At 35.4% G+C, this 13,291-nt stretch overlaps 3 protein-coding genes across 3 annotated transcripts in view; 2 read left to right on the forward strand and 1 right to left on the reverse strand.

Annotated features, from left to right (window-relative positions):
- Window positions 1-4,898: 4,898 nt before the first annotated feature.
- LOC143908963 (zinc finger matrin-type protein 5) lies at window positions 4,899-6,031 on the forward strand. Its single transcript, XM_077426823.1, has 4 exons — window positions 4,899-4,997; window positions 5,119-5,245; window positions 5,343-5,480; window positions 5,553-6,031. The coding sequence occupies exons 2-4, from the start codon at window positions 5,119-5,121 to the stop codon at window positions 5,831-5,833; spliced, it is 546 nt and encodes a 181-aa protein (XP_077282949.1). The 5' UTR covers window positions 4,899-4,997; the 3' UTR covers window positions 5,834-6,031.
- Window positions 6,032-6,088: 57 nt separating this feature from the next.
- On the forward strand, window positions 6,089-8,265 carry LOC143909181 (uncharacterized). The gene is made up of 2 exons (XM_077427083.1): window positions 6,089-6,151; window positions 6,235-8,265. The coding sequence occupies exons 1-2, from the start codon at window positions 6,089-6,091 to the stop codon at window positions 7,570-7,572; spliced, it is 1,401 nt and encodes a 466-aa protein (XP_077283209.1). The 3' UTR covers window positions 7,573-8,265.
- Window positions 8,266-11,626: 3,361 nt separating this feature from the next.
- Window positions 11,627-13,291, reverse strand: part of igl (IQ calmodulin-binding domain containing protein igloo) — a 99,706-nt gene continuing 98,041 nt past the window's right edge. The window contains exon 5 of the mRNA XM_077427528.1: window positions 11,627-11,995. Coding sequence (XP_077283654.1) covers window positions 11,978-11,995 — 18 coding nt within the window. The 3' untranslated portion in view covers window positions 11,627-11,977. The remainder of the gene's footprint in view (window positions 11,996-13,291) is intronic.

The following is a 13,291-nucleotide window of genomic DNA, read 5'->3' on the forward strand; positions in this document are numbered from 1 at the left end:
TGTCGGCTCGGCTCGATGTATATCTCTCTCTCTCTCGTACAGTGTGCGTAAGTGAGGGTGATACGGGACAAAGGCGGGAAATTGAATAGTAATGAAAACAGGTTATAATTCTGTTTGTATGGTGACTGTATTTTATATATATATGTATATACAGAGATCAAGCAGGGGGGACAGAAAAAGGGGGGGGGGGAGTCCGACTTGAAATTAGCGCGCACGTGTTCAAGAGGTTATGATAACCTCACTCAACCACGTGGCTACGTGATCTGACTTCGACGAAGAGAGACCAGGAATTCCTCACTTCTCACCGGACGTATACTGAAGCTGTACTTCCAGTATCGTCTGCCGATCAAGGCTGAGCTGATCGGGACTCGGTGGTGGGAACCAACTCGGTAGCGAACAGAGATGTTCACTCGACCGACGCGGAAAACGAATAGGAGGCGGGGACGCGCGCTCGGCGCCGATCTCCCTCCAAAACGGCTCCTTTGGTCGTAACGCCACGAAAGCTGACCATGAAGACTTGGTCGGAACATACTCCCCCCGTTGGAAGTCAGAGGATCGAATTCCAAAACAAACAAGAATTAATGGTGCACAAGCGACTAATGAAATACACAAAAACCAAGCAAATAAGCAAAAAAATAACAACAAAATAACCCAGTCAGCAAACAAAATAACATTAGTCCACCGTCAGTTTCCCATCCTACATAAGCAGCTGACTAAGCCGGCAAGAAACAAACAAAAAATAGACAAACAAACAACCAAAACACCAACAAATAACCAACACCAATGCTAGGTAACAATATTGTTCAACCGTTATATGTCCCAATCTATCCTGATAGCTCCATTACAAAGCACCAATCAAACCAACAAGAGAAGCATAAAAGAAAAGCAACTCAAAAACTTAAGTTAAAACACATAAACTGAATCCACAACACAGATACAAACAACGCGCCAACTTTAATGTGGGACGTTATGAACGCTCGCCACACCGTTGCACAAATTCACTGAGTGCTGCTCGACTGGCAGTCGAGCTACTCGCCGGACTGCTCGCTTGGTGTTGCTGATGGATGAGTAGTAGGACCTACTCCTGTGCCCCTGTCTGCCTGGGGCCGCTGCTGCATGTGCTGGTGTGGTAGCACCCTCGCTCCGGGTTGATCGACCAGATCCTCCTGCTGTTGCGCAACTAGTGGTGCGCCAACTAGGAACTGGCCAGGAGTTATGGGAGCTAGGTTGGGAAGGTCGAAAGATGTGAGGGTTAAAGGGCGCGGGTACATTGCGCTTCGGCAAGCGGAATCTTCGTTCCGCGTAAATACGCGATTCGTCCAGGGGACGCGTAACTGTCTTGACTGGACGTCTCGCGCCAAAACAAGATAACGGATCACGACCCGTTGTGTGATGGCAATTCCGAGAATCGCTTGAAACTGTGGGCGCTTCTAGAGAGCCGCCCAATATCCAGCCGAAAGCTGTATTCATCATCGCGATGCGTCCTCCTCTGTCACCGCGTGACTTGGAGGGAATTAAAATGGTACGTTTGCCATTGCGTAACATCGCATGATAGGCGTCGCTGCCTATCACCATATCCACTGTACCGGGAATATCGAATGACGGATCGGCAAGGGGGAGATGAAGCGGCAAATGGCTCCGAATCTCGGACACGTTGCGCGATGGAAGTTGATTCGCGATCTCGGGCATGATTGCGCAATCGAGATCAACACTGGAGCCCTGATTGGGGATGCGCGGTAGAATTCGAATTACCGCGCCACTAGTAATGGACGTCCTATTTGAACCTATTCCTACCAGGTTGACGTCCATCCTTTTCGACTTTAAGGCGAATCGCCTTCTTAAGTCTTCAGAGATGAGGTTGAGTTCGGAGCCGTTATCTAACAATGCTCGAACCTTGTGCGAACGCCCATCTCCGCCGCGAACTTGTACTTCCACGGTGGATAACAGGACAGTTCGGGCGTGAGAAGGCGATACGCGTCTCACCGAGTGTAAAACCAACGATGATTTTACGGGTTTGGCGTTCTCTGATTTCTTGGGGCTCCGATAATGTTTGGCCTTATTTGAAGGCGAAGTTTGGTATGGAGTTGAGTCATGTAACATGGTGTGATGGGCATGACCGCATTTGAAGCATCTCTGCTTTGTTTGGCACGCGTGAACTATGTGCCCTGGCCTCAAGCAGTTGAGACATAGTCGACGTTTTATGGCGTTCGACCTACGCTCATCACCGCTCATTTGGCGGAATGATGGACAGGCTAGCAGAGAATGACTTCCGCTGCAACTGATGCAGGAGGGGCGTTCCCTCCTCACATGCAGAACTGCTGCCTTCGGATTCGTAATGGTTCTTGGTCGAGGATTCGACTCGCCTTTTAAGACGAAGTCGGCATTTGCCATCGATTGGCACTGGCACGTCAGAAAATGCATTACTTTGCTAAACGTGCAGTCTTCATACTTGGGAGTCTGAAGCTCCCATTGCAGAAGTGTACTCCGGTCGAGTTTTCTGGTGATAAACATCACCAGAATCTCGTTCCAGGTCTCGACCCGGACGCCCAAGTTAACGAGCGCACGTACATGCATGTTGGCATCATCTATGAGACGACGCAGACTGACGTGATTGTTGCTCACGACTAGCTCGGCTTCAAGCAATGCCTGAAGGTGATACTGAACAACAATTTTTTTGTTGTTATAGCGTTGATCCAAAATGGACCACGCGCTCGTAAATGAATCTGAAGCTAATTCCAAGCCGTCAACTAAACGTTGGGGCTCTCCTTTTAGGCTTCCTAGTAAGTATTGGAACCGGGCGATTTGCGAACTCTCGCCGGCCATAGCGGCCAAGAAGCGTTGTGAAAAAAGCGGCCAATTTTGGACGTTGCCTTCGAAGGTGGGCAACTCCAAACGGGGCAATTTTATTGCCGAATTTGATTGCGGTACAGGTGACATTGTGAGGTTAGCGCCATCTAACGGTGAAGTGCTCAATTGCGGCTCACGCAAATTGATTGCTTCGGTGCATCGCACGAAGGCGGCCATATGCTCCCTATCAAATAGGTCCACGACGGATTCGGAGGCCTGCGCCTCTTCTTGGTCCAGCTCGTTTATCTGAGCTTGGATCGCTTCGAATTCAGACAGTAATGGTCTGATTGTTTCGAGCCTGATTCTGAGCTCGAGGATGCTCAGATCGTCCCCCAATTGATTCGCGTTTCTCGTTAACCGAGCGCGAATTCTTTTCCGCGTATTTTTAAGCGTACTCAAAGACGCCATTATTGAAATGCGACGAAATCAAACAAAGGAAAAAATGGACGCGGGAAAAAACAAAATGGACGTTGACGACCAAAAAAATAGCAACAACAACAGAAAAATGCTAATTACGACCAACCTGGATTAGACGATGTTGGCAGACCAGCTCTGGAGGATTCGGCTATCGAAGGACCAAATATTCAGACTCCAGGGATGTTCAACTCGAGAGCACCCCGGAAGTCGGTTTCGTAGAAGCTCGTGGTAAGCGTGGGCGGGGCTGGTTTCCTCCAAGGGATCTACAGGTCGTCGTCTGCGGTCTGGTCTCTGCTGCTGTCGGCTCGGCTCGATGTATATCTCTCTCTCTCTCGTACAGTGTGCGTAAGTGAGGGTGATACGGGACAAAGGCGGGAAATTGAATAGTAATGAAAACAGGTTATAATTCTGTTTGTATGGTGACTGTATTTTATATATATATGTATATACAGAGATCAAGCAGGGGGGACAGAAAAAGGGGGGGGGGGAGTCCGACTTGAAATTAGCGCGCACGTGTTCAAGAGGTTATGATAACCTCACTCAACCACGTGGCTACGTGATCTGACTTCGACGAAGAGAGACCAGGAATTCCTCACTTCTCACCGGACGTATACTGAAGCTGTACTTCCAGTATCGTCTGCCGATCAAGGCTGAGCTGATCGGGACTCGGTGGTGGGAACCAACTCGGTAGCGAACAGAGATGTTCACTCGACCGACGCGGAAAACGAATAGGAGGCGGGGACGCGCGCTCGGCGCCGATCTCCCTCCAAAACGGCTCCTTTGGTCGTAACGCCACGAAAGCTGACCATGAAGACTTGGTCGGAACAACATGGTTCGGTGATTACTAGTCAAATGTGAACCGGTCAAAATCGGTCACACGTGGTCACCCGTCACACTAAAACTGGTCACGATAAAACTGGTCACACCCTAAACTGGTCATGAGAAAACTGATCACACCCTAAAATCGGTCAACCATTCTTGTATTATCGATTGCATACACTCGCTAAAAAAAGTCATTTGTCTAGTTCAATTTACGGTTGACACAGGCTAATAGTTTCGTTTTTCACTTGCAAGGAAGTGTCACCACGTTCAAACTTCAATCGTCTCTATAAAAAGAAACACTTTTTGACTTATGGCGTTTTTATTATATTTAGATATCTACGCTTTGCCTGTCGCCACAATACCCCCATTTATAACGATTCTCAATTACCGGTCTGATGCTATTGAGCAAATTCACAACAAATCAATTCAAATAATATCACTTTGAACTAAAGTTGAAAAAGTTTAAAATTTAAAAAGTTTAAAATTGAGTGAAAAGTTGGGAAAGTGTTCATCCCCTCCCCCCCCCTCAACAATTATATATTCTGTATTTTAATATTTTCCTTTGATGAATAATTAAAGGCACGTTTTTAAGTACATGTTTTTTCAATTTTAGCATTTTAATGTATCATTTTAGCTAATGGCATTTTCGGCACTAGCATTTTTATTTATTTTAGACATAATTTTCAAAAAAAAATCAAATTTAATACTTTGTAATTATATGTGAAATACATACAATAAAATAATTCACTTGTAGAAGAAAATAAGCACTCAAGGTTCTTGGTCTGCAGGTGATAGAAAAATAGTCAATGGTTAAAATATCTCGGTATTTAGGGCTGAATTAATACGGTTCTTCAACTGTCAAAAATGTTATGTTGATTTTTGTTTGAAGGGATTTGGATACTTAAAATAAGGTGAATATTCGTTTTAGATTTTTAATTATAATTCCAATGAAATACAATAATTCCAATTAAATAAAATTTGGAATACGCTTTCGACTATTGATCGGTTAAATATGCCATAAACTGTTTTTAGATGAGTCGTCGATACTATTGTGATTACTGTGACAAATCGTTTATTGAAACACCAGAAGCGGTAAAAAAACATATCAAAGGACTCCAACACCAAAATCTCAAAAGTGAACATTACTCCCAATTTCAAGGTTAGAATAAATTTGACTGTTAAATTTTTCTTTCAATATTTTCTTATATATATATATTATGTATATATGTACATATTCACTTAATTATCATTTTCAGACAAACGAATAATATTAGAAAATGAATCCAAAAAAATAACTTGTAAGAGATTTGTAGAATTTGGTTATTGCATGTTCGGAACGACATGCAGATATTCTCATTATACGAAACATCAACTTGATACCTTAAGATGGGAAGGTAATTATTTCTTTCGCTTATGTTAATTAAAAGAAATGGAAACAACGTACTCAATTATTATATTTATTTCAGTTGATGGAATGCATCGCTTTTCTTATATACAAAACGAGCAGAACGTCGCATCAAATTCTACTGTACGAGACTGGCTAATAAGTAGAAGAAAGCGCAACTTATCGAACAGTAAATTACTAAATGAAGAATTCATTCATACTTCAGTAGCTAATGATGATTTTTCAAATATGATGGGATGGAAATATCCTTCATTTATTAATAATATTCCAAATCTACCACCAAGTCTGAAAAAACTACGCGTATCTGATTTAAACGATAACAATTTTGCCATTTGGGGATAGTAAGGAAATCCTTACTGTTCTTTATTTTTGTGGTATTTAATTATTTTATTCTAATATTACCAATATTTTTGTCATAAAATCCAAAGCAATAAAGCATGCAAAATTTATTATTTTAGAATAAATAAAAGAAAAAAACAATTATTTCTTATGTTTATTGCAATATTGAAATGGTGTGATTTTATTACCACTATAAATTTCAAAATAAAATGAAAATTATATTTTATTCTGAAGTCATATTGAATGCAGTGCTTCAAAATGAAGATCGCTGCAAGACTACTGCTATTTTCTTTTACGTTCATTGCCATTAATTCGCAATCTGTAAGTTTTGTAATTATTCACTTTTATTCTCTACTATTTATCGCTTATACGTATTTTGATCAAATTAAATATATGTATTTCAGATCAACATCACAGACATAGATAATTTTTTTGCAAATAATTCAACTATAGACGCATTTACATCTTTAATTGAAGATGAAAAAACTGATATAAATTCTTTTATTGAGCGTTTGGATGATAATTCAACTTTACAAGCATTGTCATCTATAATTGAAGACGATGATACCGACATAGACTTGTTTGCTGAAAAATTAGATGATATGATGGATTCAAACATAACTAACAGTCCTACTGAATCTAAATGTCTCGGTTTGGTGATTAGTTTGTTTGGCTGTTTAAAACGTCCAAAACCTCTACAATGCCCTTCAGTGAAGCCACCATCTCTACCGTCTTCACCAATTTGGATGCCACCTGTTCGACCAACAAAACCACCAAACTTTCCAACTTGGAGACCGCCTCTGCCAACTGTATGCATTAACTGTGGCTCCAATAGGCCAACACGCCCTCCATTTACATTACCAAACTATCCTCCTATGAGACCACCTGTTTACCCAACTTTTCCTCCTATGAGACCACCTGCTCTCCCAACTTTTCCTCCTATGAGACCACCTGCTCTCCCAACTTTTCCTCCTATGAGACCACCTGCTCTCCCAACTTTTCCTCCTATGAGACCACCTGCTCTCCCAACTTTTCCTCCTATGAGACCACCTGCTCTCCCAACTTTTCCTCCTATGAGACCACCTGTTCTCCCAACTCTTCCTCCTTTGAGACCACCTTTCCAACCACCCTACCAACCACCTGTCCGACCACCTTATCAACCACCTGTCCGACCACCTTATCAACCACCTATCCGACCACCTTATCAACCACCATTCCTATGTAATCCTAATCAACCAGGCAATCCATGTTATATTAATAAACCAAATCCACCAGTAAATGGTCCAAGTAATCAATATGTTTGCACACCATCTTCGCCAGATTGGCCAATGTGTATACCACCCTTACCAACTAGACCAATTCGGCCAGTTAGACCAGTTAGACCAAGCAGACCATGGCAATGGCAACCTCAACCAGCATATGAACCACCTTCAATAAGCCAACCTATTATTACGTCGGGACCACCTGCAGTATTTGAAAATGTTTGTATGATTGGACAATTGGATATTCAAATAACACTACAAGTAATGCAAGACATTGTATTACAAGTACTGCAATCTATTACGTGTCAAACAGTTACTACATGTTTTCCTGTATGTAGTATTCAAAGTTGTAGACAGTGCACTGACTGTCAAAACCGGAATGGAGATAAAACAGAACAAAATACATCACATGAGACCGTAATTCAAGATATCAACAAAAGAGACGTGGCACGAAAGGGGATATCTCATTATGTTTATTAAAAATGTGTATACGTAATTTTAAATATATGTATGTACGTGATTTTATTATTAAATATTTCAATAATCATTGTTTACCAAATTTATATGTTGAGATTTCACAATGATACCGCCAATTTTATAATATGCTTGTTTCTTTTGAGCTGTAACTTACTATACATTTATATAATATATTTTTTTTAAACATGAACTTGAATATGGACATACTTTTTTCTCTATAAAGATTTTATTTGCAAAAGAATTCTGTTGCGGATCCTTGATACATCAGGATTTGTGATGTCGATTCTTGACTTATTGAGATATCTAACACATTCTACTGTAATTTTTGAATATCTTGAATTAATTCTGATTACTGATGCCCGATTCTTCTTCGTATTTATTATACGTAGTAACAACTAAACGCTTTGTTGAAATTTGATGCGACTTATTTTTTTATTCGACACAATAAAATGCGAATTCAATCATTCATTCCATCAATTTATGGTAAACTTTTCCCAATAACTCATTGAAACAATTTATGTATTAAACATCTTCCACAAACTACAATATGGTGGTCAGAAGATTATTTTCGAGTATTATTAGTCAAAATTTTAAGATCATATGAATTTAATATTCTAACTATCAATACTTTATACGTATAGTTATACAAACAAAATTATGTACATATATATGTTTATGTATTAAATATTATTAATGAAACGTATATTTTTATAAGAATCCTTATTTGCCTCCATTAACCCTTTGGCTGCTACGAGGTTTTTCAATGTCCAAGTGAAAAATGCTAACATTTGTAATTATTTTGAAAAAAATTAATATAATATTTTTTTTTACATACTTACTTCGCCGAACACTCGTAATTTTTATAATACTTTATATACATTTTTAAGAAGCAGTCGTGGACTCGTGCTCTCTCTTTCTGTCTTGCTTTTACATGCGTGCGTGCGAAAGAGATACCTACATATATACACTAAATAAGTTTTGACGATTGTTTTCCGAGGCTTTATTCTTTTCAATAATCTATTTTTAGATATCGATGTATCCTTACAACATGCGATATATTCGAAACAGTTAGCGGTCTCTCTCTCTTTCTTTCTTGGTTTTAATTGTGTACGTATGAGCGAGACACACAAGGATGCGAAGTTTCTAATAATCAAATAATTTTTCAACATGTATCATAAACATTTTGTATGCATTTCAGTTGCATTTGATTGATTGCATGAATTCGTGACGTCTCGTGACCTATATAATTGAAAGCGGATTTCTATTGTTTTTTGCCATTTATTTTAACTCTGCAAAATGATATCGGACAGTGAAAGTGATGAAAGCGAAATAATAGCTCCTCGCCGAGGAACTCGACAAATCAGCAGCTCTACTGATTCTGAAAATGAATTTATCGATAATAATCAATTCCCAAGTAATAACTCCTTATATGACATTGACAACGAACCCGAAATTTACTTTGATGATGAACCCGAAATTGAAGAGCTTTTATTTAAAAAATTGATAAATATTTATAAAGCTTGATTGAAAAATAAATATAAATACGTATATAAAAAAAATGTTTCGTGCCACTGATGCGCTGGTGGCTCAAAGAAAGTATCGAAATACGACAATTAATGACGTCAACAACGATCGTCGTAGCAATCTTCGCCGATTTCAAAACAACGATTTATCGTTGTTGTAGCAGTCAAAGGGTTAAAAAAACCCACTCAAGTTCTCTCTATTATTTATGTTCATTTGTTTCTTATTTGAACTACTGAAAAGTTTTATTATGCAATATACATACGTAAGATAATTAAATAAACTAAACACCATCATATTGTATATAATATAGCTATTCTGTGTGTCTGTATAAGATAACGCTCGCTGTACTATAATAGTCGTTTCGATTCGACATATGTATGTATATACGTCACAGTTAAAACACTGCCAATAAAACGTACGAACATAATAAGAGATTAACAAAAAACTTCTATATATACTGTTTACCACAAATATTTCCTCTAGGGAAATAAGTCTCTTAGCATTTAGCGCCATCTATTGAAAATTTATTTAATTAATTAATTAATTAATTTTTCTATTGGTTTTTATATTGCTTATATGTAGGTAGGTAGGTAGTTTTTACCATACTTAAGTTTTCACTGTACATGTTTTTCATACTAAACAATCTCTAATATATAATTTCGAAAGAGACTTTGTAAGTTTGTAAGTATTTTTGGTTGGGAATCGAAAACAAGTCAGTTTCTATGACGACGATTCGATTGGTTGAATATAATTTTTTTCGATTGAAATAATTTTAATAAAAATGCAAATGAATATTTACTATTAGATTCGCCATGTTTAAGCTGTTTATATTACAAATACTGAGCGAAGCCGGGTAAAACAACTAGTTAAATATTAAATTAAATATATGTAAAAGGTATTTGAAAAAATACAGAACACAGAACAGACACATTTCTTTTAATATTTTAATAGCTTAATATTCGGGCACAACATTAGTTATAAATAAAACCATATTTTATTGAAATAATTTATTTTATAATTGTATGTATATATATTATATATATAATAATAATAATAATAATAAATATGAAACAAATAATAATAAATATGTTGATTATTCAATAATAAATTTAAAGCTTATTAGTAATTATTATTTATGTATTATTAATATATTGAAATATGACTTTTATATGAATTTGCAGTAGAATATTGACAATACCCCTATGAAATGAATGTGTATTTCAATCGTAGAAAACTTAGGAATGTTGTTTTGTAGATGTAATCTACGTCTAGGTAATTTTGTTTTTTACTAAATTTATAGACACTTGAAATATGATCATCGACACGCATTCAACTCTTTCATTATTTCAATAATTGGTCAAATCTTAATTATGTATACAATTAAGGCAAACTTTAGGAATGTGTTCAAAATATTCTAAATAATAATTAGGAACAAATTTGTTTGTCAGCGTCTCTACATAATTACTTGTTAATTCTGCCTGTTTGTTTTCTGACCTTTCAAAATCAGAAAAAGTGTTCTCGTGCAACCGTGTCTTGCAAATTACTGAGCAGATTCATTGTCAAAATTCTACTGCAAATATGTATAATTATCTTAAGGACAGCCTACTATCATTCAAGTGCAATTACAATAATAAGTGCAAATTATTATATAATCTGACGAAACCGATAACTGCTATAATAATACAGAACAACCGAAACACACTACGTGCACTCTCAATGTCTCATCTGCGAGAGCGCTCCCTTAAACGAAACAAATTTTGGTTATAAATTTGAAAAGAATGGCTTGTTTTAAATATCACAACTACTGCTTTCAACATTTCTATATTTATTAAAGTTGATTTCCAAAGTCTTCGGATAATCTGCACTTAGAACGCAACCTATCATAGGATCACATCCAATCATGTCAGAATATCGTTTTAACTACTTATAAAGTAATTGAACTTTAAATACTTAAACCCTCTTATATTAACCACCAAAGACTAACGATTTATAAATACATGTGACTATATAAAACAAAAACAACATAAAGAACCTATATAAAAAACAATTTAAATTGCATTGCCAATATTTTTTTATATAAGTATAGTAGGTTTGAAGCTTTCTATCATTCGACTAGAAATTATTTTAAAAAAATAAAACAATATATATATATACCTGACGTAAACGTATAAACGAAATTATAATCAGGTAAATCGTACGTTTAATGTATAATAATAATCACTTAAATGTAATAATAGATATATTACCATCTAAACGCCCTTAACTGATCACAAAGCTACATGCGTCCTTATTAATTTATTATGAAGATATATAAGCAATCGAACAAAGATTTATAATATGTTCTTTCTCTGTTTATTCATTTTATATTCCGTTCTGATGTTAACTATAATATATTTTTTCAGCGTCTTTATGATCGATAATGCAAATCAACATAACTCAAAGCGTTAACATTTACAATTAAGTATATTGATGTGCATAAAAATTTGAACAGTGTGTTTGTCAATCTAGGTTTGATTAATTTTTTTTTTTTTTTAAGTAAATTTATCACGAAAAATTATTCAAAGTATACAATATAAGCTAGAATATTCAGTTTTAATTAATAAATACATGAGATACATGTTATAATATAATCATGCTCCATTCCTTTATCTATTCATCCAAACTATGTAATTCATCAGTTGATATTATTAATAGACAAATTTATGTAGTTTTCCTTCACGTCGTTCAGATATTGGTTTTCATGAGGAATATATATATAACTGTATTCATGTTATACATAAAAACATGGCAAAACAAAAAACAAATGGATAAAATCTTCTTTCTTCTCTTGGTTTTTAATACGCTCCAATTAACCCATTCACAGCCATTCTTGCTGATGAGATACTTAATGTCGAGCGTTAGCCTGAGAATGATAAATAGTAATTGTTACATATGTTAAATATTAGTGTTATTAAACATACATAGATATATTTATATAATATGATAAATATGACAACTACGTTCGACTAATGCGATGCAAATAGTGAATGGGTTAATTTTTAATAATGATATTATAAAGTTTAGGATATTGTTTACTTCTATTACAAAAATGAAAAGCAACGCTAATGCATTAAAACACTGATGGGAGAGGAAGTAAGCAAACAAATCACAAAAGGGTTGATTATCATGAATGTTTACAAATTATAAGCTAATACACTAGTTAGGTACATACATATGTAAATGTTCAATATGTTCAAAAGCAAAACCAGGTAACAATGAGTTGCAATAAATAATAAAAATAATAATAACTACAATTTATAACATGTAATACATTTAGCATATTAAGCAATCGTGTGAAATATAATATTTTTCATTTATTCAGTTTTAACTAAAATCTTCATATTTGGTACAAATCATATCATAAGGTAAATTTTGTCAGTTTTAACAAAGCTGTAAAGAATATGTCGCTTAACATACGTATGAAATACAAGGCTGTCTATAATATACAAGCAAATTTATGAATGGTCGGTAATAAATATGTTATTCTAATAAATTTATCAAATTGACAGTGGCATGCAAAATGGAAAACAATATGTGTTCTATTTTTTAGTGGAATTGTTACTAACATCCAATTTTCGACACATCAATATGATGTAAAATAATTTGAAGTTGAATGAAAATAAACTATTGATACATTTCAAACTATATAATATTATATAAAAATATGGATACAGTGAAACAAAAATAGAGATATAAAAGCGAGACAACTGTGCTTAGTTATTTTAACTCTAGTATCGCAGATCAGTGTCTAAAATATGAAATAAGAATACAAAACAAAGATAGTAGTAAATTTAGAAGTCATTATATGTAAATACGTTGGCAAATTGCATTTTATGGAAACTCTTTTTTTTAGATGAAACATATGTAACTCAAATTGGCAGTTATTTAAGCTCTTGAAAGAGATTTATAATAAATAAACTAAAATCATTACATTAATATTATATATTATATCATTGAAATAAATAGTGCCAGTGGACTTTTTAATTTTATCATTAGGAAAATTATAAAAAGATTATTTTTATATTATATTTATAATTTAATTTGAATTTATTCTATAAATGCCAATTAATATTTCTAAGCAATTGAATATGTATGCGGTAAAACATATTTTTATAGTTGTATTACCCAAATAATAAAAATAAACTTTAAATAATGCTAT

The sequence above is a fragment of the Arctopsyche grandis genome, chromosome 3 (assembly GCF_051622035.1).
Source record: "Arctopsyche grandis isolate Sample6627 chromosome 3, ASM5162203v2, whole genome shotgun sequence".
Taxonomy (NCBI): Eukaryota; Metazoa; Arthropoda; class Insecta; order Trichoptera; family Hydropsychidae; genus Arctopsyche; species Arctopsyche grandis.